At 32.2% G+C, this 26,136-nt stretch overlaps 1 protein-coding gene across 2 annotated transcripts in view; it reads right to left on the bottom strand.

The window, feature by feature from the left end:
- LOC119609481 (nucleosome-remodeling factor subunit NURF301) overlaps positions 1–26,136 on the bottom strand; it is a 55,916-nt gene that overhangs the window by 14,899 nt on the left and 14,881 nt on the right. For both annotated transcript variants that reach the window (XM_037964307.1, XM_037964300.1), the window contains exons 3-8: positions 10,665–14,630; positions 10,214–10,582; positions 7,959–8,375; positions 7,777–7,901; positions 6,665–7,693; positions 6,327–6,606 (exon numbers count right to left, since the gene is read on the bottom strand). In XM_037964307.1, the coding sequence (XP_037820235.1) occupies positions 6,327–6,606; positions 6,665–7,693; positions 7,777–7,901; positions 7,959–8,375; positions 10,214–10,582; positions 10,665–14,630 (6,186 nt within the window). The remainder of the gene's footprint in view (positions 1–6,326; positions 6,607–6,664; positions 7,694–7,776; positions 7,902–7,958; positions 8,376–10,213; positions 10,583–10,664; positions 14,631–26,136) is intronic.

The following is a 26,136-nucleotide window of genomic DNA, read 5'->3' as shown; positions in this document are numbered from 1 at the left end:
CGCTTTTAGGGATTTATTTACCGCAATTTTTATTAATAGCTCGCGGCTTAGCAATATAGAACGGCTTTGCCATTTAATAAGAAAAACCGAGGGTGAAGCAAAAGAAATCGTTTCTAAATATCCACTTGTTAACGCAAGTTTTGAAGTAGCCTGGCGCGATTTAAAGGAAGCATATGAGAATCCTCGTATGTTGGTACATAACCAACTAAAATTTATTTTTGGCCTTCCTTTCCTTGACAAGGAATCGATAACAGCACTCAAAACACTACAACGCGGAATTAATAGTTGCCTTTCGGCTCTTTCTATTTATAAAGTGCCTACGGATAATTGGGATCCAATTATAATTTTTATGTGTATTCAACGTCTGTGGGAGTTATTTTGTGGGAACAGGGTGTTAAAAACAAAACTGTTTTGTCTACATGGAAAGATTTCGATAACTTTCTGACAGAAAGAATTCAGACATTGCAATGTCTTCAAGATCTTAAAGGTACGAACTCGACTGACGTCGACTCTTCAGTGCATTCAAATAGTTCTACTATTACTAAACCTTCATGTATCTTATGCCCTAATCAGTCACACTATTTGCGAAATTGTCGTCGATTTAAAAATCTTTCAGTATCTGACAGAATTTCTACTGTGAATGATTATAACTGCTGTACTAATTGCCTTTCGAGGACACATAAAGTCAGAAGTTGTACAATCAACAATAACTGTTTTATTTGCAATAATCGACATCATTCTATGCTTCATCTGCAGCATACAGATAATTCTATAGTTGAAAGACCTACTGTTTCTACTGAACAGAATTCCAGTGAGGTTCTACGACCCACTAACTCTCACACTCGACAATCGCATACGTCCAATAATGTTACTTCTAATCCACAAGTATTTCATACTAGACAGAATCAGTCCGTTTTGTTAGGGACTGCAATGGTAAACATAATTCATAACAGCCATAAGTATCAGGTCCGCGCTTTAATAGATTCGGGTTCAGAATGTTCTTTCATTTCTGAACGTTTACGAAAAAGATTAAAACTTCCCACTCATTCTTCGAATTCTAACGTTTCTGGCGTTAATAATGTGGTTTTTGGAGTTTTAAAGTTTTGTCCTTTGGAAATTAGTTCAGATTTAGATTCTTCAATAAAACTATCAACTAACGCATTTGTTTTACCAAAAATAACAGGAAATTTGCCTTCGACTTCTGTAAATGTCGATATTGGAAAATTATTGCCAAATCTTTGTTTGGCTGATTCGAATCTTTTTACCAGTAGGCCTGTAGATATTCTTATCGGAGCAGATTTATATCCGCGCATTATTTTACCGGAAATACAACAAAACGTATTAGGGTCATTATTGGCACAGAAAACTATATTTGGCTGGATACTGACAGGTCCAGCTAATCCTAGGGATTTTGAAACTTATATCGACAATTTAACGTATTCTACGTGGTCTAACGCTTGTTAACCTTTAATTTATTATCACTTTAAAATGCTCACAGAAATATATTTATGTTCCTACTACCTTATTTATGTTTTTATCTTATTATTTATTATCTTTATATATATTATATTACTTATATTAAATAATAATCCACCTGCAGGACTTCGGTGCTGTGGGAAAAGTCGAGAGACTTTCCAAAAATCCACCTGCGGGACTTCGGTTCTGTGGGGAAAGTCGAAAGACTTCTTAAAAATCCACCTGCGGGACTTCGGTTCTGTGGGGAAAGTCGAGAGACTTCTTAAAAATCCACCTGCGGGACTTCGGTTCTGTGGGGAAAGTCGAGAGACTTCTTAAAAATCCACCTTCGGGACTTAGGTTCTGTGGGGAAAGTCGAGAGACTTCTTAAAAATCTACATTGTTTTAAAATCGTTTGCAATTCCTAAGGTATTGCAAGGTGGCCGGCAATGTTTAAGTTAAAATTGATTTAACTACCTTTTTGAAATACTATTTATAACAACGTTAGAATCCTATAAAGCTTCCCTTTTTTTGCAACTTTGTTGGAATATTCTAACGAGTAACCGCTAACGGTGCTTAAATATTGTTTGCCACCAAATTTATGCTTGTTTCGTTTGACATAATCAATCAACTTCTAATTTGTCTACGACACAAGCACTACGTGCAATTACATTTACAAAACCATCTACTTCTACGAGGTAATATTTTGGTTTAAATAAAAAGAGATCTTCATCTCTAATAAATTTGAAATATACATTTGTTTTATTTTTATATAAAATCTTGGGAATCTTGTTGGAGCTGAACAGAAATATTAAAAACGTTCTATCAAGGAAATATTCGCAAATAACATTGGCTACATTGTTATCAAATGTTTATAAATTTTATTATGATTGATTGATTAACGAGTCATGTCTTCAGAATTTAAAATAGCTGCATAAATTGATTGTAAAATGCTAAAAAAATTAATTTGGTAAAAATAAAAAAATGTTCGCTACACTTAGGCAACTCAATACCAATTGGGATCAAATGGGCCTTAAAATATAGGGGCAGAAGTATTTTATCATCCCGAGATCCAATATTGATAAACATTTCATATAAGAATATTTTATTCTCAATTTGATTACAAATGCGCTATAATTTTGAATCAATAATTAAGGACTTGTTTCGTAAAATATTTTCTAATTTTAGCGGTGTTCACTCTTGGTAGTAAAGTACTCTTGTCCGGTTACTTTCCTGGGCAAAAGAGAGCAACCTAAGTGGTGGACCAAGGAACTTAGAATTCAAAGGTCGACTGTTAGGAAATTGTTCAATTGGGCCAAGCTTACAAGTCAAGCAATTGACTGGAACAACTATAGAATGTGTTTCAATAAGTATAAAGCTGATCTCAAAAGGGCTAAAAGGATTTCATGGTCCTAGTACTGTGAATTCATAGACAATGTCAACGAGTTATCAAGATTCCGACGGATATTATCTAAGAATACAAGGGTCATAGGGTACATCCAAAGGAGTGATAACTCATGGACTGAGTCTAGCTCAGAGACCCTAGCTATGCTAATGGAAACACATTTTCCGGGTTGTCTTGCAACTGAAGATGTGGTTGACGACCAACGGGACTTCGAGTCTGTGGCGCCAAGTAACACCTACAGTTGCATAAAGGAGATAGTCACTAGGGAAAAGCTAGTATGGGCGGTTAATTCATTCGACCCCTTCAAGTCGCCTGGGCCGGATGGCATATTTCCAGCTCTACTAAAGAACTTGCCTCAGGACGCTATATCTCTTCTGCTGGAGATTTTTAGGAGATGCCTTGGTAGTAGGTATTTACCAAAGAGGTGGAGGGAGGTTAGGGTTATTTTCATACCCAAGGCCGGTAAGGCAAGCCACTCAAAGCCAAAGGATTTTAGGCTATCTTTTCTTTTGAAGACACTTAAGAGACTGATAGATCTACATCTAAGGAACAATATTGATACTCGCCTCATTAGTGGCGCTACCTTAAGGGTAAATCTGTTGAGAGTCCACTGCATGAGGTGGTAAGTTGTGTTGAGCACGGCTTGAAGAATAGGTATTATACTCTGGCTGCGTTTTTGGATATTGAGGGAGCCTTTAATAATATAAGGATTAAGTCTATTAGGGAGTCGCTTATAGGGCTCGGAGTTCAGGACATCCTGGTGAGTTGGATAGTCTGCATGCTTAACAGTAGAATTATTAACTTGACCCTAGGGGATCATTGCATTAGGGGGACACCACAGGGGGGTGTTTTATCTCATATTCTGTGGCTACTAGCGGTTAACGGTATCCTAAGGCTATTTAAATATATGGGTAGGAAGATAGTTTCCTACGCGTATACAATTTTAGACTGTAAAGGTTAGATGACATCGAATTAAGTTTATCTAGAGGAGCTAAGTATTTAGGGATTTTCCTTGATAGCAAGCTGTCATGGAAGGTAAATACTTAGGAAAGAATGAAAAAGGGTCTCAATGCCTACTACACATGCAAGAATTGCATAGGAAATAATTTTGGTCTGCAACCAGATATGGTAAATTGGATTTACACATCGGTTGTCACGCCTTTTCTAACTTATGGTTGCATTGTCTGGTGGGAGACATTGAGAAAGAAAAGTTACAGGAAGTTGCTCAATAAAGCTCAAAGGTGTGCCTCCATTGGCATTACTGGTGCCATTAGAAGTACTCCACAAGCGGCCTTGGACATCATCAATAAATAAATAAATAAATTCTGAACTTGTCACCTATAGAACATTTTGTAGCGGGTGTGGCGGCTAGGAATCTACTAAGACTCTACGACTCTTCGTTAGTAAAACCTTCGCGCGACAATCATACAAGGTAATTCCCTTTGATATAATTTCCAACTAGGGATGATTGGCTTGTATCCGATAGACTGTTTGGTGGGTGTGCAGTTTTCACTGACGGGTCCAAGATGGATACCGGCACGGGTGCCTGTGGCCATATTGTGATATCAACATAAAACGGTCTTTCAGACTCCCTGACGAATGTAGTGTCTTCCAAGCAGAGTTCCTAGCGATCTTGAAAGCGACGGAACTGATACGGAATCATATCGATTCGCAGTCGGTTGTGAGAATTTATGTTGATAGTCAAGCTGCTCTTGGAGCGTTGGATTGTCACACGTACATTCGCAGACATTATGAGACTGTTTGTCATTAGATTGTCAGGGCACTGTAATCTGCATAGTAATAAGGTTTACGGTGTATAACCCTTCTTAACCTAAACCTAAATATACATCGCTGTACTAGAACTACTATGAAAAAAGGTCTAGTGTATAAGCTATATAACATAAAGTGAAAATTAAAAAATTTAAATAAATAAATACAAATATATAAAAAAATAAGACGTGGTCAAAAATAAATGTTCTTCGAATATCTCAAAAACGAGAAATATCAAAAATAAGAACCAACTTCTCAAAAAAGCCGAGTTCATTGTTTATTTTAGGAAAATATTTTATATTGATACTGCTGTAGACAATCTTTGGCAATAGCCGTGGGATGGTCTAATGAAGTGTTTTTCATAGAAATTACAAATTTGGAGTGGACAATCTTTGGCCTTGTATATTTCCGGTCGTCCCGCAGCGGATATGCAATAGCCGTGGGATGGACTGATGTAGTTTTTTTCATTGTAATTATAAATTTGGAGACAGAACGTAAACATCTTTTTTCCTTAATACACCCATTCCCTCAACAAAAACAAAGAACAAGATAAAATATCTCCTGGCAATTGGATTTTAAGAAACGGCAAGAAGTCTCAAGCAAATGGTATCATAATTAGTGTTGTAAAAACTTAACAACTCTTAAAATAACTGCTAGTTGTGTTGAGATATTTCGAAACTCTTTCATGGATTTTGTGATAAACCTAGTTTACAATAAACAACAAAAGGATGTTCACGCTTTATATAAAAAGTAGGTGTAAATATAATAGGGTATTATATACCAAGATTGAAAACCGCTATTGTTTTAATAATCCGGACTATATGCTTTAATTTATAGCAAAATAAAATTATCTTAAGTTTTTTTAATGGTATAAAAAGAGATAATAAACAGAAAGTGCGATATATTTTTGAGCAGTACTTTATATGGGTTTAGTATACATACACATTTACATATATGTGTTTCTATGTCTTTATAAATATTATTTGCTTTTAAGAAGAATCCCGCTATTATATGAAAATAACTTTTTTCTTCGAACTCATAACATATTTCTTTAACCATATACCGGCAGATGAAAAAAATCACCACTACACACACACTATTGGTATTTTCTCAATGAAATTGCACTGAAAAAAATGTTTGGCTATTTTCAATTTTAAATATTAAATTTCATTACTATAAAATGGGAATATGTATTTATAAACAAAATATAATCAATGAGCAATAAGAATGATAATTTATTCACAGAGAGACAACATTTCAAATTAAAATGTACAAAACAAGTATTAAATAAGAATGATCTTATTTACTTTCATTGCTATGCATTCTAGAAAATTATTTAGGGTGTAGGTTGTTTTTGTAAATTACGCTCTTGTTTTTGAAATTGTGTTTTTGTTTTTTCAAATTGCGTTTGCTATTTCTGAAACAAAGCGTTGAATGCTGTCAAGCAACTAAATAAAATATTTGTATTTTTGACGTTCTTGTTGAGAAGTTCGTATGCGATCGTGTTGTATACATGTAAATAACCGAAAATCTTCGTATTCAGAACAATACTAGCGCCGGTCTATGTCTTCAACTCATGCTTCATTAGAAATATTTTAATGGACATGTTATAATATTAGCGAAAGATATATTTAATCTAATACACAATTTAAAACCAATTACAACATTTAAATAATTATTCGACTCCAGTTCATACCTTTTAACAATTGTTGTTTAACCTGTTGCTGCACAAGGGCAAGTTGTTGTTGAGTAAAATCGTTACCAACTAGACCTTGCAAAACTATACGCGGTCCCTGTTCTGTTTGAATTACTTGAGCAGTAACGCATTTAATCACTGTTCCTGGAGGCTGCCCTTGTAATAGACTTTCCTCTATAGACATTGGTTGATTCGATTGTTGTATTTGTTGTTGTTGGGGTGCAATGGTTTGGTGTTGTTGAGGCTGAGGTGCAACTTGAATGGATTGAGATTGAATGCCCTAAAAGAAAAAAAAGTAAATAAATAAAAAGGCAAATTTAGTTAATTATAATCCTTACAACTTGCGAAACTGGGGGCGTTTTTGTGGGTGACATTTGATGTTCAACGGCTGTGTTCGTAACAATATGTGCATTGCCATCACTTTGAGTCTTTATATGAGCCACAATCTGAGCTTGATTATTTCCTAAAGGCTTAATAATAACTTGTTGTCCATTAATTGTAGCTACCTGTAATTTGCCCTGTGCTAGTTGCTGAGCTAATGTTGAGTTCTGTACAATTATTTGTTGTTGATTATTTGACGTTTGAGGAGTCGAAGCACTGGCTGCAGGAGTATGATTAATATTTTGTTGAGGTTTAATAACATTTATATTGTTTTGAGCATCAATCGAATTCGTATTTTGGGGCGTCTGTTGTGGTTGGATAACAAATTGCTTCAAAACCTTCGATGTCTGTATATTTTGTTGAACGGTCGTCGAAGTAGCTTGAGGTGTAGTTGTTTTTTGTACAGAATTTATTTGCGCCGTAGTTGGAGATTGAACGACTTGCAGTGCTGCGTTTTGTGCAGGAATCGATCTTTGCGTTAAAATAGTTTGTCCAGGACTTAGAATTATTCTTTGACCACCAACTACAATCTGTTGCTGGACATTGCTAGTATTGACAATTGTTTGTATAACCTTTTGAGGTTGTTGCTGCTGTTGCCCAGCATTAACCTGTGTTCCGCTTGGAGCTGCTTGATTAGCAATTACTTGTTGCTGACTGGCATTAACTTGATTCGTTGTTTGTGGAATGGCTTGCGCTGTAGTATTGACCGATTGTCCTACCAGTGTTGTTGTTGCTGTAGAAGATTGTTGTGCGGGCTGAATTATAACCTTTTGCCCTTGTGAGTTTTGCCCCACTAGTAGTTTTTGTCCGGGTTGCACAATAAGTTGCTGAAGACTTTGATTATTTGGAACCACTTTTGTTGTAGCATTATTTGATACTATATTTGATACAATTTTTTGTACTCCCGTTGAACCAGAAACATGTTGATTTTGTGATGCAATCTGTGTTCCGATTTTTGATACACTTCTAACAGGAGTTGTTACAATCTAAATAATAATATATATTTAAATATTACCAAAACATATTACAATAATTAATAAAGTTAATAATGCACATCAATTCAGCCTACCTTTTGCACTGTTTGAACTCCAGTAGAACTTTTCGACATTTGTTTCACAGTTATTTGTTTTACAACAGGAGAATTTGGTTGAGCCATTGGTGCCTTAACCGGTAATTTCTTACTTGCAATAACAGCTAATAAAGAGAAAAAATGTTACAAAAGCTTTTGATAAAATACAATAAAATCCGTACTTTGGCCTCCTGATGATCCCGGGGACGCAGATGTTGATGAGTTAGAAGTAGAAGTTGTAAGAACATGAAGCTTTCCGTCTGGCATTTGAATTAATTGTTGGCCTGGACTGAGACCACGGACACTAACTTTTCCATCTGGGCCCCTTATGATTTGGACTTTATGTTGCTGTGGAGCCGGAGAAACTGATGAAGTTAAATTATTTGACGTTTGGCTGGAATTTTGTGTGGCTGGTTGAACAGGTTGCTGTATAATATTGTTTGAAGTCGATGACGTTGTTGTCGTAGATGATGTTCCGGGATTTATTGTATTGATATTCTGTTTTGCTACTGGCGATGCTACGGTTTGTTGTATTATTCTCGTAGTGCCATCTGGATTTTTAACAATAACACGACGACTCCCAATTATTTGACCTTTAGCTAATAAATAAAATAATTATGTATTGGAAAGCAATAATATAGTAATATATTAGACCAACAGATTTTTTATATTTGTTTAAATTTCAGTGTTGTTTTTAAAGAAAATTTAAAATAAAGGGTATAATTTGAAAGGTTTTTAAGACGAGTACATTTTTAAGTTATTTTTTTGGAAATCACAATTTAATAAGTTTTAGTTTAGTTAATCATGGCTTCAAAAACATTTCAAATAATAACCCATATGGTGAAATTTGCACAGGGCTTCGTCTTGGGGCTAAAAGTCACCAGTAACGCTAGCGAAATTTTTACAAATATCAGATGCTACTACATTTCTGTTGACAAGTTAAAAATTTTCTACATTTTATTTGTATATCATTAGTTGTTTTCTAGCTATAGCACATTATTTTACCATTGTATGATATTTTCAAATATTAATATAGATTTATTTCAGAATCATTCTATGGCCTATAGTGCAATGTCTGTCTATCCATAACTTGAGAGTGTTACAGGTCATAATAATAACAATTGGCACACACATATTTAGAGTAATATTGCCATCAAATTTTATTAAAATTTATACTTTGTCTTTAAATATTTTGTAGCCATTTTTCAATTTTTAAAAAAGTTAAAACACTGTGATATACATTAATACTGGAAACAAATTAAAGATTTTATTAAGATTTGAAAATATTGTAATTAAAAAATAATGCACTATAGCTTGAAATCATCTAATGATATGCAAAAATGGTCTTCAACTAGAATTTAGGAAATTAACTTTTATATAAGTATATAAAAATTACAATAGCATTAGAACACGTACGATGCATAATGTTCGTAAAAAACACTCTTATCGTACACAATATTTATATTGACTATTAATAACTTAATACATAATAAATATACAAAAATACAAATATAATTGTATAATAATTTTGAATCAAACTTATAAAATCATGACCTCTTTGGGATATTTTTTTGAAAACTGTTGACCTTACGAACATTTAACACTAAACCCAAAATATTTTGGGTGACATCATATGACATAATAACATACATATGGGGAATTTCGTGTCAAGTGACCTAACTTTAAAAATCGATGTCATTCGATTTGGATGAAATTTGCACCAGCTCTATCAAGAACTGCCGAAGTCAGAGGGGGTCAAAGTTGGACATTTTGGTCATACAGGGTTTTATTCAAATGAGTGTAACTTTTCACCTATTGGTACTAGCAAAAATTGTCCAAAGAAGTTCAATGACACTCTTATGTAAAATTCATTAGTTTTTCACCAAAACTTGATGTACTTCGAATATGTTATTTGTTGTGAAATAGGGGAAAATTAAGTGGCAAAAATTGAACAAATTTATTATTGTGTTAAAAAATAATTTTTTGATAGATATCCCACTCGCATCCCATTATGGGACCTTCAAGGAAATTGTATAAGCTTTCTTTTAAGCAAAAAAAAAGGCCATTAAAAAAAAAAAACAAAAAATAAAATATTTAAAAAAATTTTAATTTTTAATTTTTTTGTAAAGAGTGAAGAAATTGCTATCTGACCTCCTTTGGACAATTTTTGCTAGGACCAATAGGTGAAAAGTTACACCCATTGGAATAAAACCTTGTATGACCAAAATGTCCAACTTTGACCCCCTCTTAGAGCTGAAAATTTGTGTCTGACCTACTATCCAATAGTACTAATCTTAGTGCAAATTTCGTCAAAATCGTTTTTTTGGATTGGGTCACTTGACATGAAATTCCACATATGTTTATTTTAAAAAGAATAACTTAAACACAATTTTTTGGGTGTCAATATAATATATGAATATGTATTTATTAATCTTACCTTGAGGAGAGGCTTTATTTATCTCTCCAATTTTTTTTTGTGGATTTGCAGCTACGCGTTGCATTCTAATCTGGTGTTCAACTTTTTCCTTCACATCATCATTTGAATTTTTCGAACTTGACATATTTTTATTCAAGTTGCTAGGAGCTGCATTTACACCACTCGTTGAAGAATCACTTTGACGTTGCTGGGTGATAGAACGAGTTGTGGCCGTAAGCTTTGCTTTCTCAATCTTCTCTCCAATTAATTTAATTTCCCATAACTCAAGTTTATCCTCTTCCACCCATTCTTCAGATACTTGAGGCTCAGTAGGTTGAGGAGATTCGGCACGTTTCCTTTTACGTAAACCAGACCTTATTGATGTTACCTCTGTGTTAAAAATGAATAATTAGAATATATGTACATATGTAAATATTTATATTCAATGTATTCTCTATTTATCTAATATTACCTCTTATTGTTTTCGGAAGTTCTAATGGGATAACAACCTTACGACGTAAATATTGCGTTCTTTCTCCATATCTTCCACAGTTTCTTTGTTTCAACAATTCTAATGTAACAATTTCATTTTCAGTATTTACTTGGTGTTTTCCATCAGCGGATGGCGGTTTAGCAATCATGTCATCCCATCTTAAGCAACACCATAGTATACGAAGTTGTAGGGCAATGGCTGAGAGTGTTGTAACGTTTGATGTACGATATGACCAGCATGTCTTAAAAAGAGGCCTAGAGCACTGATAGGGCCATACTAGTGGATTATTTTTGGCTAAATGATGGAACCCACTTGCAGGAATTTTGCCACCAACTCTTGCTATACGCATTAGTTCATAACGAGGTAGAACGAATAGACTCTTTTTCAGTTTATGTGTTAAGAAACTGGATATTAGAGGAAATTTCGAATATGGTCGAATGTTTTTGATGGCTGATTTGTTGTCCGCAGTAATTTCAGTTGGCTTTTCAATTCTATTAGGATTTATTTTTGCAATGTCTGATACAAGATATATACGTGCTCTTGTAGACGAGGCTGAATAAATACGTTCTTTTCCATTAGGAAAATACTCTTTCTCAATCTTTGCGATGTCCTCTCGTTTTGGAACACGTTGATGAATAGGAAAACGTCGGTTTTGCTTCTTTTGTGCGACATCGGTTGATAATGTTTGGTCCAGAACATCTTTGGTGCCGATGTATGTTTTATTTCTAGTTTTTGCATTCTTCTTACTCCTTCTAGATGTTTGCTGCTCATTAGACTCCTCCAATGATCCCGAATTCAATGTTGCTGCCGCTAAAGAGCCATCATTTGTTGTTTCTGAACTTTCGACTTCAACGTTACTACAAACGTCTATATTATCGATGAAATCCATTTTCTCTTCGCCTCCAAATACACTAGTACTATTATCAGTAGAATCAATTTCAGATTTTATCGCACTATCTAACAAAGTGTCAGTCGATAAACACTCTTCATTTGTTAAGTAACATTCTTTTAAAAGTTTATCATCGAAAGGAATTGCTGCGTTTCTTGCGTGCTCCCAATCAATAGATAAATCCTTGGGTATATCATCCAACCATTTATAATCTTCGGCATCATCTCCAGATGATGCTATACAATCCTTTTTTCCCTCAGTTAGTTTTTGTTCCAGAATAGATGGTTTCTTAACAGCACCTAAAATTGCAGCTACTGTTTCCTTGGATCCATTTCCGGCCGTGTGTGCTTTACGCAATAGTAGTAGTAATTCTTTCTTAGCTCTAGCCTTTTGCAGACATAAGGGCGAATAACATGTATTCTGAGTGATTTGAGATACAGCATTGGAATTAGTATTGCATTCCTTGGTGTAGCATCGGTATTGCTTAGCGAATCGATTGAGTTGACTAAACTGTAAGCGAACACTTTGAATTTTTTTGGCCAATGAATTGACAAGATCTATATTAACATTTGTGCTGCTATTTTGAGACACACCAGTTTTTGACGTCTCCACTAAGCGTAATAAACGCTTTTCCAAAAAAGTCGGTCGTGTTAGCAGACAACCGTTACTCGAGGAGACTTGAAGAGATGAGGCATTTGATGTATTATTTGTTTCAGAATCCTCATTTTTTACACCCATTTGTTCTTCGGCCTCTTTAAGACGTATACGCCGTGACAATAACTCGTCCAAACAGCTTTTCTTCGCAATTTTTGGGTATAAAAGTCTACCTGCCATCGCAAGAGATTTTGAAACATCGATTATTCCTATATTTTTGTCATCTATTTTATTCACTTTAATATTCTTGTAGTTTTCCAAGTAGTTGTAGTTATACCCTTGAACGGAATCTTTTTCACATTGTATTATAAATTTATACGTACGAGGATCTACAGTTATTATTTCATCGACATCTGAACCATTGGTGTAGTGAACGCTTATTTTAAAAGGTAACATTGCCTGTCCCCGAATTGCGGATCGACGAGGACGTCCACAACGCCTATTTGATGACAACCACATCCACCCCCACTGGCCATGGACGCGATATTCCTCTCCCTTCTGTTTCCACACTTGATGTTTTAAGCCAAGTGTATATTTAATATAATTAAAAGCCAGTCGATTACGTTCTTCTTCGTCATCACGTTCTCTTTTTTCTCGCTTCTCAATTTTTTTGCGGTCTTCCCGTTCAGCTGCAGTTATGCGATGCAATGTCGTGTGTCCCAATTGTTCATGCCATACATTAGCAAACACGACATTCTTTACGGATGATTGGAACAGTAATAAAACTAATGCAAAGTCTGATGGTGTACGACAACACATAACAGCCGAAGTCCAAAGTTTCTTTAATGTGCTCCAATTCGGATTTAAAAACGGATTTGCGATATTTTGTTCAAAAGAAAGAAGTGTTTGGCGCAAAGTTGTTATAATGTTATCTGCCGTTCCCATTGTCACACCCATCCATTTAAATTCCGAAGCAGTTGTGAGTGAGAACTTATGAGATAAATGCCGACGTTTGTCTCTCTCCTCGTTTCGCTGGGGTTTATTCAACGCTATGACATTTGATGTATACTGATTGACGTAACTTTTAAAACTATTTTCCATGCCAAGTTTAAAATAGAGGGTTCCGCTTGATAGTTGTAAAGATTTCTGTCTTGTAACGATTTTGTTTTCTGGTAATTTTGATTCTATATCTTCAACATCTTCCGTATTACCATTCTCTCCAGATTCTTTTTCGCCAATAGTTTTATCATCTTTAGCTAATAATTCGTTCTCTATTTCAATATAAGACTTTTTATTGTGCTTGTATTCGGTTGTAAGAGTTTCCGTAATTTTGAGTTGTCGTAAAATTTCGTCTTTCAATTCCATTATCTGCGAGTAAAGTCTGGATTCTAAATCCTCACCATCAAGCGAACTAAGTAATAATTGGAATTTTGCGACCGAACTGTAATACCAAACATTTTCACCGGATTGGTCTTCAACGAAAATTCTTCGGGCAATGAACCAAAACTTTCTGCCGTGTCTATCCAACCCTAAGTTTTCGTGTCGTATAAGTACTCCCTGTTTCTCTTGCGGCAAAACACAATCTACTACGCCACTTACTTTATGAGCTTTACAAATTCCGCACTGCCAGTCCTCTGTCGGTACATCCAACATTGGAGGTTCTACACACTCCAAATGATAAACTGCAGGACATGTTTCACAACACAATAAATCTCCTAATCTATGACATACTCGGCAATGATCATCGTAATGTATGGGACCTTCCTGAAGCATTACATCACGAATAGCGTTTGTGGTGAGGAATTGATCCGTTAAAAATTGCAATACTCGAATACGATCTAATACTCCTGTATACGGATACTCTCCTGCACATAAAATTTTATAAACATCACGATCAAAGGAATCGTCACTTTCAACATAGCTTCTCAATACTTCTGGCCATGTAATTGCATCGATTAAATAAAGACTTATGTTGACCGTATCTTTTTGATCCAATGGGCTAAAATGGGTTCCCTGTACGTCTTCTTCACGCAGTATAGCTTTCAAAAGCATTATATGTATATCCGTTAACAGTGCACTTTGTTCGTCGCAAACTAATGCTGCGCAAAAATCTTCAAATCGAAATGGTGATAGACGTACTAAGTGACGAAATCGTCTTAGAACCTCATAAACGCTAACTGCTTTTAATACATGATCATTATCTATTAATAAGTCATGAGACGATTCTGGAAGCTCCAAAAATGCAAACTCTCGATCCTGTAGCCAAATAGGATCTGGACTAGGTGGCCGATGTGGCCGGCCGACACCTGGTTGAGTAAAGCTGCAAACAGAAAATTCTGATTCGCTCTCATTTCCACCTTCAAGACTTTCCTCTTCGGAATTTGACATTAAAATATCATCGTCATCACTTTTTTCCGACGAGTCTCCAAAATCAGAACCATAATGGTATTCTGATTCGTAATCTACAAAAACAAAAAATAATTATTAACAATTTAAACTTAAAAAAAATTTAGTAATAATCTATATACATATATAAAATTCTAACGTTACTTAATTACTGATTCATCATCGAACAGCCAAAAAGGTTGATGATGCTAAAAACTGAAATTATGACAGAAAATTGGTCTCCCGCCAAATGAATTCAAATCGACAAATAACAAAGTGCAGGTACACTGAGAATTTAAAATAATTTTACTGTTTATATAAATATAAGGAAAAATCCCTTAGACTTACTACATCCCAGCAAAAAAAGTGCGGAAAAAGATGTAGAATTTTCATCACAACTAGTAACCCGAAGTGCTTCAAATTCGGGTGTAAAACCTATGAATTTTACATTAGCGTGTCATTGGAGGGATGTTGTTCATTTTTGGCAGCTTTGAACTACATCTGATCTTATTTTTAGAAGCAGTAAAAATCCGATATTTGGATGTCAAAAATAAAACACATTCTCTTAATGACACGCTTATGTAAATTTCACTACTCTTTCACCAAATCTTGATGTACTTCAAACATGTTATTTGTAATGACTTTTCCACATCACTTTCCTCACTTTTAACTGGGGTTTCATTTGTAAGGAAATATTTGGTTTATAAAAGTAAAAAATATGAAATCGCATTTTAAGATGTGATTAAGATGTGGTTTGTAAAGTATGACATCAATTATTTTTTGCTGGGATACGTTTATTTTTTTAATAACAATGAGAGTAGCGAATTACATAGGGAAATGGTCATATTAAAAATCCCGAAATTTTTGGGATTTCTAAATCTTAATATTTTACCGAATAAAGTTATAGCATTATTTTCAGTTATTCATTGACTTGAAAGAATTCATGACTTGAACCATTTCTAGACTGACCTAATAACTTAAACTTTCAATTTAGTGAAACATTTCTCCTTTGAAAAAAAATAGTGCAAGAATATTTTTTGAACTAATAATTTAGTGTAGAAAAAAATATTTCACTAGGCTGTAAAAACAAATATTTTAACTATTTTTAAAATATTTTGAACAGTCACTAACAAAAGGCTGCAATAATTTTCTTTGCAATATTTTTTTTTTAAATGAAAATTAAAGAATTTGTAGGACAATAAATGATGAAATTTTTTAAAAGATACATCTATTAAAATGGAAAATACAGATTTTGATAGCGATGACACTATAATGGACCCTACATAAGCAGTTACTCCAAAAACATTTCATACTTTAAAATGAAATGAAACACCTGAATTCCAAAATTGTTCCAGTAGAACGATTATTTTCTTTTAACGGAATGGTGGACTCTCCTCGGAAAAATAAATTAATAGGTCGATTATGTATCCCGATTGCCACTTCAGCTACGTTGCCAGTTGCAAAATGATGTGGCTACTGGATGTTTTTATTAAGCAATAGCTTGGAAACTTTGTAAATAATGAAGGTTTTATTCATTGACTTGAAAGAATTCATGACTTGAAACATTTCTAGACTGACCTAATAACTTAAACTTTCAATTTAGTGAAACATTTCTCCGTTGAAAAAAAATAGTGCAAGAATATTTTTTGAACTAATAATTTAGTGTAGAAAAAAATATTTCACTAGGCTGTAAAAACAAATATTTTAACTATTTTTAAAATATTTTAATTAAAAATTTTAAATATCACTATCACTTTTGTTGAGTGAGGCTTATATTTTTCAATTCATCACTAAACATAAATAAAAGTAGTGAATAATTTTGAACTACCACTAATTATTACCCAGCAAAAAATAATTGATGTCATACTTTACAAACTACATCTTAATCACATTTTAAAATAAACCCAATATTTCCTTACAAATGAAACCCCAGTTAAAAGTGAGGAAAGAGATGTGGAAAAGTCAATATAAATAACCTATTTGAAGTACATCAAGATTTGAAAGAGTAGTGAAATTTACATTAGCGTGTCCCCAGCAAAAAAAGTGTGGAAAAAGATGTAGAATTTTCATCACAACTAGTAACCCGAAGTGCTTCAAATTCAGGTGAAAAACCTATGAATTTTACATTAGCGTGTCATTGGAGGTATGTTGTTCATTTTTGACAACTTTGAACTACATCTAATATTATCTTAAGAAGCTGTGAAACCCGATATTTGTATGTCAAAAATAAACCACATTCTTTCAATGAAACGCTTATATAAATTTCATTGGTTTTTCATCAAAATTTGAAGTACTTCGAATATGTTGTTTGTAGTGACTTTTCCACAACTATTTTCTCATTTTTAACTGTGTTTTAATTTGTAAGTATATGTTTGGTTTATAAAAGCGAAAAGTATGCAATCGCATTTTTAGATGTGATTAAGATGTCGTTTGTAAGGTAAGACATCAATTATTTTTTGCTGGGTCATTAAGAGAATGTGTTTTATTTTTGACATCCAAATATCGGATTTTTACTGCTTCTAAAAATAAGATTAGATGTAGTTCAAAGTTGCCAAAAATGAACAACATCCCCCCAATGACACGCTAATGTAAAATTCATAGGTTTTACACCCGAATTTGAAGCACTTCGGGTTACTAGTTGTGATGAAAATACTACATACTTTTCCACACTTTTTTTGCTGGGTAGTGATAGTTAAAAATTAGTGCACTACCCCCATCTCTGTTTTAGATTAACTCATCTGATTATTAATTGGCATTTGATTGCCAACTCAGAAAACCGCTCTAAGTCTAAAGGATATTTTAGTTCCAAATGACTTAAAGAATAATTTAATTCGATTTAAAAAGAGGCCGAAATGTTTAAATTTTATGTTCGTGCTTAATTTTTAATAAAAAACCATTAAAATTATTTTATTTTATTACTTTATAATGTATAAATTTACCAAATAAACACTTCGGGATTTTCAAATCCTGAAATTCCCCGGGATTTTCGGGAATCGGTATTTCCCGTTTGGCATCCGTTACAAAGCGAATAAAGGAAGATAACTTAAACGGTATTCAGACCTTATTCGGATGCAGTATTTTAGCGATAACGGTATTTAGGGTGTTTTAAAGGGCAGAATAGAAATATTTTTAATAAATAAGAAAGTTTTTTTCGTGCTGATCCACCTGGCTCGAAATTTTAGATAAAAAAATTAATTTTAAATAATTAAATTCTTTAGACAATATTTTATAAGAATTTTATGAATAACTAACAATTTATATCACAAAGTGAAAACAATAAAGAAATGTGAAAAACACAGTTTATTTCGTAAAACTAATCTACGTTCTGGAAAAGCACTCGGACGACATAATTCTTAAAGAAGTTTAAACCCAATGGTTGGAATTGCGACGAGGCTGAACCTGGCCTAAGAATTCCTTAGGAAATAGACTAATGTAAAGTTATTACAGCGCGAATTCATTTTAATTGTTTTCCTTCTTTGAGATATCAGAAACCAAAGTTTTAAAAAATCTTTTTTCGTTTATTTTACAGCGATTCCTTAAATATCCTGTAAAAACTTTTTAAATTGTTTATTTATAATATATCGTTTCTTACAATTGATTTTTATCGGAAAAAATTATGGTCACAAAGGTGACTTGTAAGTTTGTCGAAAAAAAAGCGAAATGTTAAGGTATACGATTAGCAGTCTTTATTTTGAACACCAATTCCTATTTTCTAATTCGATCAACATTAGTTTTTGCGACATTAAGGATTGTAGATTTGATTATCTCATATTTTTGTATAAATCTTTAATAAAAAATCTCAGATTATCTAGATTCTTCATTTTACTAAATTAGAAAAAATCAACTCTCGAAATCCATATTCGAAAGCAATGGAAAAGTAAATACCCCTCCTAATAACGTTGAAGCTTTTCTGACATGATTTTTAGTTATTTTTGTTAATTTAACTCTAATTTCAATTATTTTATTTATATTTGTTCGTTAAACTGAGTACAAAAAATATTTTTTGTTCGTTATGTAAGGTACTCAATGTAAAAATATTGATAGTTCGCTAAATGCGATGTTTGTAGAAACGAATGTTCGTTAAATCGGAAAACTACTGTAACTATTAAAAGTCGTATATCTTGGAAACTGTTACAATTAGAGTCCTCAGATTTTGCACGGACAACTTTGACAACCATAAGAATATTTTTGGACAAAATGGGCGGAATGACTATAGTGGGCGTGGCACCTTCCATATTAAGAAAATATTAAATCAGTATATCTCCTCTAATTTTGTCGGAGCCACATAAGTCTCAATATAATTATTTAGGATAAAAAGTGGGCGGACTATCAGCAGTGGGCGTGGCACCTCATATATTAATTAAATACAAAAATTCGTTTATCTTGAAAACTATTAGAGATAAAAGCTTCAAATTTTGCACGAAGAACTTTAGCATCCATCTAAATATTTTGGGTAATAAATTGACGGACTACCAATGGGGGAGCGGCACCTCCCATATGAATAAAATACACAAAAATATTTTATCTAAAAAACTAATACAACTAGATTGCTAAAATTTTGCACAAAGGACTTTCATATACCTACATCTGAACATTTTGGGAAAAAATGCGCACTTTCATCAGAGGGTGGCTTGGAACCCCCATACGTACATAATTATATAGAAAAATGTGTATATCTGAGATACTCTAGAAGCTAGAATCTTCTGATGAACTTTGACATTCATGTGAACATTTAGAGAAAAATGGGCGGACTTTCAATGGGGGATTGGCCCCTCCCATATGAATTAAATACAATACAATATTATTCACATTTCTCATAGCTTTCATTAAAATCCTATTTGCGTTCGGAAAAATTGGCGAACTTGCAATAATTTGCGTAGCATGTCCCATGTGTAAGTGTTTTTTTTTTTTTTATTTATATTGCTTTTAGGGTAGCAAAGCACACTGGGTATAGCTAGTTAACTCATAAATATTAATAAAATTTATAGACGGCCACCGATTTTCTGAACGAAGTCTATAGGAATTTAGGTTTATATTGATCCTCATAAAATTTAGTTTATGATTTAAGTTCATTTATTGCTTATTTCTGACTATTAAGTGCGATACTAATATTTATACAGGCCTGTCGCAGAATTCCATTCCGATCGAAAGTGGAATTATCTTTCCTAATTTACTTCTTCAAAAAAGGAAAATGACAACTTTTTCAGGTTGAAACCACTTCACATTTTCTACGTGAAATTGACAATAGTTTAAAGTTATTATTTTTTTAAGTTTTCATCGATTTATTTACAAATTATAATTCCACTTTCGATCTGAATGAAATTCTGTGACAGGCGTGATAAGACTAATATAAACATAACAAGTAAGAGTGTTATATTCGGCTATGCCGAATCTTATATACACACCATCAAACATCGTTTGACTCGAATGAAACTTACTTATGTCGAATTTCATCTATATACTCCTATTTTTAGGCCAGTTATAAGCGTTAAAGTAATTTTCTGAAGGGGACCTTATATGGGTCGATCCTCATAAAATTTGGTAGACAGAATTTGGTTCGTATTAAATTTATTTGTGTCGAATTTCATCGCTACACTCGTATTTTTAAGCCATTAATGAGCGTTGCAGTCATTTTCTGAAGGGGACCTTATATGGGGCGTAGGGTCAATCATAGACCGATCAACATAAAATTTTTTATATAGATTTTGACTCGTATGAAACTTACTTATGTCGAATTTCATCTATATACTAGTATTGTTAAGCCAGTAATGAGCGTTAAAGTCATTTTCTGAAGGAGACCTTATATGGGGGTAGGGTCAATTATGGACCGATCCTCATAAAATTTTGCATAGTGATTTTGAATCACAAGAAACTTACTTATGTCGAATTTCATCGCTATATTCGTATTTTTAAACAAGTTATGGCTGTTAAAGCTGCTTTTCGATAACATTTTTCCAGATAACATTTATCATCTCTGGAAGTGGTTTTGTGTCTATTGGAGTCATTTAAGCTTAGTTAAGTACTATTATTTTTGGTTTTTACTAACATTACCTGACTCACATAATATAAAGTGTAGTGGTATAGGGTATAAAATTCAATATAATTCCTGATTTTTCCAGTTGACGATAAATAATTTCACCTTGCTTTAAAACCGGTAGAACTATTATTATCAAAAAAAAATCGAATATCCCGAAACCAGATTTTTGAAAATAGTTAAAGAATCGAATTTTCTAGGATTGTTTCTCTTAATTATTATAATTTTTTTAATGAAAATTGCTTTCCATTGGTATTTAATTTCATCCAGGATGTAACTATTTAAAATAAGTCTATTATTATGCACAATTCAAATTATAAGTTTTTCTAAAAAGATAAAGCATACCTACGGTGAACAGACGTTCTGTATTATACAGAACAGTACTGTATTTTAGAGTCCTGTTCTGTATAAATTATTATTATATGCTAAAAAGCGTGAAAATGTTCTGTATTTTATTTAGTGTTCTGTTTTTCTTCAGTATTTCGTTATTTTTTCATTTTTACATAAAAACAAATTAGAAATACAAAAATATTAAAAAATTCTGACACAAATGTGGGTAATACATTTTTTCAACTATAAATATTTAGTATTTGCTTTCTTTTTGGACTTTATCAATTAATAAATTTAATTTTTCTAACACAGAAAAAATTAATACATAACTGGAATGAATTTTGTAACAAATTGTATGAATGGAACATGACTTTTTTCCAATACCGTTTTCATTCAAAATATTAAATGTTTATTAATTAATATTTAAGGATTTTACTTTTACAATTTTTTTCTAGAAATCGCTTTTTGTTCTGCATTATAATAATAAACCAAATAAGTCACGGATGTATTCTAAGGTGGGTCGAAAATAGGCTTTTCTCTCGGATTAACTTCTAATCGTGAAATTATGTTGTATTTTAACGTCAAATGGAAGACTGTAAAATATTATTCAATTATTTTAAGGGCCCGCGCATCGCCGCCAAAGTTTGTAAATGCGTTTATATGGGAGAAAATGGCATTTTTTGGAGTTTTTTCACAAAATTAGGCTTTAAGTATTAAATCGTAATGTCAACAAAATTGTCTTTCCAAAAAAAATAGAAATGCTCAAAATTGGTCAAAAAAGTTTTGAGTATTAAAGAGAAAGAATCCCAAGAGCACTAATTTTTAACTATCACTAATAATTAGAGGTAATTCAAAATTATTCACTACTTTTATTTTTTTTTTTTTTATCTTATTTATTCTTTCAATACATAGAAGCATTCGTGGCCAATTATAAATGTATTGTTAGATTAATATTCATGTTCAGTAATAACATTAACAAGTAAAATAATAATAAAAAAATAATTTATAATAATAACGGAAAATAAATGGCTCCCCAGCCACACAAATTTTGCTAAACATTAAAAAAATGTAAATCCTGTACACCAGATTGGAAATAAATATATACATATTCAAATATCAACAGAAAATAGATATTCTAAAACTTTATTTTTATAATTAGAGATGGAATATGAAAATAATTTAAGTTCCGGTGGTAATTGATTCCAAATGCGGGAAATCCTTAATTTAAATGAATGCTCAAAAATTGAAAGATGAAAACGAGGTACCTCAATTTGAATATTTCGAGTCGATCGAATAAATGAAATTTCATTAACAAGACTATTTGGCTGACCGAATTTTATAACGTTGTAAAAATGTAATAGTGAACGTAGGTATAAATAATTAGCAAAATTACAACGTAGAAAAATTGGAAATTATTCAGAGACAAGGTCATGATCACGCAACTTAAAATTAAAAACATACCTAATAATTTTTTAAGTATTCTCATTAGACGATCTATATATCCTAAAGAAGTACCAGAAACTACTTCTAAGAAATAATTAAATTGTGACATTAGCAAACTATATGCTAACCTGTATAACAAATTTCGGTGTATCAGCTATAAGAGAATAAAGTCTCCTTAATGTCAGACATATTTTTTTTGAAAGCCAATCAATTTGGAGATTAAAATTGAGGTTGGAGTCAATAATAATGCCAAGACATTTCATTTAGTTAACATATTCAATAGTGAACCCATCAATATCGTGATTTGTTAGTGAAATTTTATAGCTTTTGTCTTATTTAAGTTGATACAAAGATAATTAGAGTTCATCCAATTAATTATCATGTTAAAGTGTTCATTAATTTTTTCCTGGAAACCTTTATCAACCACGCTGGCACTACATAGAAGAAATATATCATCAGCAAAAACAAATGATTGACATATATTATTATCCATTATTGAAATAGAATCATTTAAATACATTAAAAATAGAATGGGACCTAAAATAGAGCCTTGAGGAAACCCAGAAGTAACAGTACCAACACTTGAATTGAAACCACGAACGTATTGATTACAGTGCAGTAAAGAAACCCGTTCGCAATGATGAAGAATTTGTAATTTAATAATATTTTCAATAATCTTCGATATTGCAGGTAAAATGCTAATAGGTCTTAAATTATCTATACAATAATTATTATTTTTTGCAATTGGTACCACTCGCGCTAACTTCGAAGCATTAGGAAATTTTTAAATAGTTAAAATAGTATTAATCAAGTGACAAAGATATGAAGATATTAGTGGAAATATAATTTTATTGGTATCATGTCATACCCTGTCGCATTGGATTTAATGGAATTAATTGCAATAAATATACCCGATATTGTAATATTTTCAAATGTAAAATTATTAGGATTATCAAAAATGTTGTCAAATTTAAAAATATCAAAATGATTTAGATTAAAGTTATTTAAGAAATCTTCCGCAATATACTCTATATCGTTTTCGCACAACTCTGGTCGCTCTTTACCTACATCTGGGTGTTATCTAAACCATTAAAAGTACTAATACCATATTTGTTTCGCATCTTTCTGATGACAGATTTTACCTTGTTCCTAAGTTTGCAATAATTTTTCCAGTTATCTGCTGTACGATCTCTAAGGTAAGCTTTATACGCCAAATTTCTTAGAGATCTGGCACGAAGAATCTCTCTAGAATTAATCCAATTAACATCACACGATTTCCGTTTAGCCCTGTAGCTCGGTACTAAACAATGCAGATTTTCAATCAATTTATTCAAAAATTGATGATTCATCAAATGCATTAACGGCAAGAATAAGTTTATCAAAATTAATATGATTATAATCTTTAAGGTAAGTGTAATTTGTTTGCACTTGAGGGCAATATCTATAAGAGATGAATATTAAACTATGATTGGATGATAAGAATGGAAATTAGGTCAGTCAGGAAATGGTTCAAGTTAACCAAAAACTCATTGGACAAATATTATTAATGAATAAAACTTTCATTATTTACAAAATTTCCAAGCTATTGCTTAAAAAACATCCAGTAATCACATCATTTTGGCAACGCAGCTGAAGTGGCAATCGAGATACATAATCGACCTATTAATTTGTTTCTCCGAGGAGAGTCCACCATTCCGCTAAAAAAAATAATCGTTCTACTGGAGCAGAAGAAGGCAAACCCCTTTTACATTTTAAAAATATTTGCCTTATTTGTAGATATCTGTTGAGGTTAAAAATACGGGAAATCCTTTGAACAAGTTTTGGAATTCAGGTGTTTCAATCATTTCTTTTTAAAGCATGAAATGTTGTTGGGGTAATTGCATATGTATGGTCCATCATAGTGTCATCGCTATCTAAATCCGTCTTTTCCATTTTAATAGATGTATCTTTTAAACAATTTTAGCATTTATTGTCTTACAAATTTTTTAATTTTAATTTAAAAAATTAGTACAAAGAAAATTATTGCAGCCTTTTGTTAGTGACTGTTCAAATGTTAAACTATTTAAGTGTAGTGCTTTTTTCTACACTACCACTCAATTGAGTTATAGTTAAAAAATAACATTACCACTAAAAAATATTAGTGCTAAAATATAAGCTTCAATATCACTAAGCTGCTGAAAATTAGTGAAAAATATATTTTTGAAATAATATTTAGTGTTAGTGAAATATTGATTTAACTAAAAAAATAGTGCACTACCCCCATCTCTGTTCTGAAATTTTTTAATGTTTGAAAATGGAGTTTTGGAGATGCTGTTAAAATAAATGCCCTTTTTGACCACAGACTAAACCGAGAAAGCTTTATCCAATTTGAACAAAATTCGTACTAGCACATTTATGAATGTTATAAAGAAAATTTTTGGAAAAATTTTCAAAACTAAAAAAAAAATCGTATATTTACTTGTATGTGTCTTCAGTATCTTCAATAACTCAAAACTTTTTCAACCAATTTTGAGTTTTTCTATCTTTTTGGAAAGACAATTTTATAGACATTACGATTTTGGTATAAATAATTTGGCAATAATTAATACTTAAAGCCTCATTTTGTGAAAAAAAACCAAAAAGTGCCATTTTTCCCATATAAACGCATTTACAAACTTTGGAGGCGATGCGCGGGCTCTTACCCGCAAAATAATTGAATAATATTTTACTGTCTTCCATTCGACGTTAAAATACAACTTAATTTCACTATTAGAAGTTGATCCGAGAGAAATGCCTACTCATTTTTGACCCTCAGTGTATATTAGGGTGATCGATTATTCGACATTTTCCAAAACCCGGTTTTCAAATAGTTGACATTTAAAAAAAAACCGATTGACATTTTTCAATTTCAGAAAAACCCGGTTAAACGGTTTTTCATTATAAATAACAAAATCTATTTTAATTTGAAAAAAATAACGTATATGTTTAAATTTGATTAATAAAACCTGGCCCGAACTGATTTTTAACAGTTTAGAAGATTATAACTTTAGATTTAGTCGTCTAATTTACATTATTATTTTAATGTAAAAAAATGGATAAAAGTGGGACACTTTCGTTAAACATAATTAACTATGTAATCCTAGCTTTTAATTAATTAGGAAAATCAAAAAGTTTAATAAAAGGGGTGTTCGAAAAATATAATCTAGTTCCAGGACCCCAATATTTTTAAAATTTAGACGGGATGTATTATTATTTACTTTAAAATTTAATTTAAGTAATCTTGAAATACAAAAAAGTATTCGAAACCGGGTTTTAAAAAGTAACAAGTAAGAGTGTTATATTCGGCTGTGCCGAATCTTGTATACCCACCATCAAATCATTGCCAAAAAGGAATGCTTCCTTATAAATAAACTTTGATATTTAAGAATCGATGCTTTTGTTATTATCAAAACAATTTTCTCATTTATTACATCTCGTCAAATTTTCTATAACGATTTTAGTTTAGGCTAGTAATGAGCGTCAAAAGCCATTTTCCGAAGGGAACCGTAAATGGGGGTTGGATAAATTGTGAACCGATCGTTATAAAATTTTACAAAGCGATTTAGGTTTCTATAGAATAAGTTTATGTCGAATTTCATCGCTATAGATGCTTCTTTTAGACAATTATGAACCTTAAAGCCATTTTCTGAAGGGGACCTTATATGGGGGGTAGGGTCAATTATGGACCGATCCTTATAAAATTTTACAATGATATTAAAGATTCTATAAAATATGTTCGTGTCGAATTTCTATAGATG

Source organism: Lucilia sericata, unplaced genomic scaffold, assembly GCF_015586225.1.
Source record: "Lucilia sericata isolate MDLA Ls3-8-SP2 unplaced genomic scaffold, ASM1558622v1 Contig000024F_arrow, whole genome shotgun sequence".
NCBI classification, from domain to species: domain Eukaryota; kingdom Metazoa; phylum Arthropoda; class Insecta; order Diptera; family Calliphoridae; genus Lucilia; species Lucilia sericata.
Note: the sequence above shows the minus strand (reverse complement) of the source record. Positions and strands in the feature narration are given on the sequence as shown.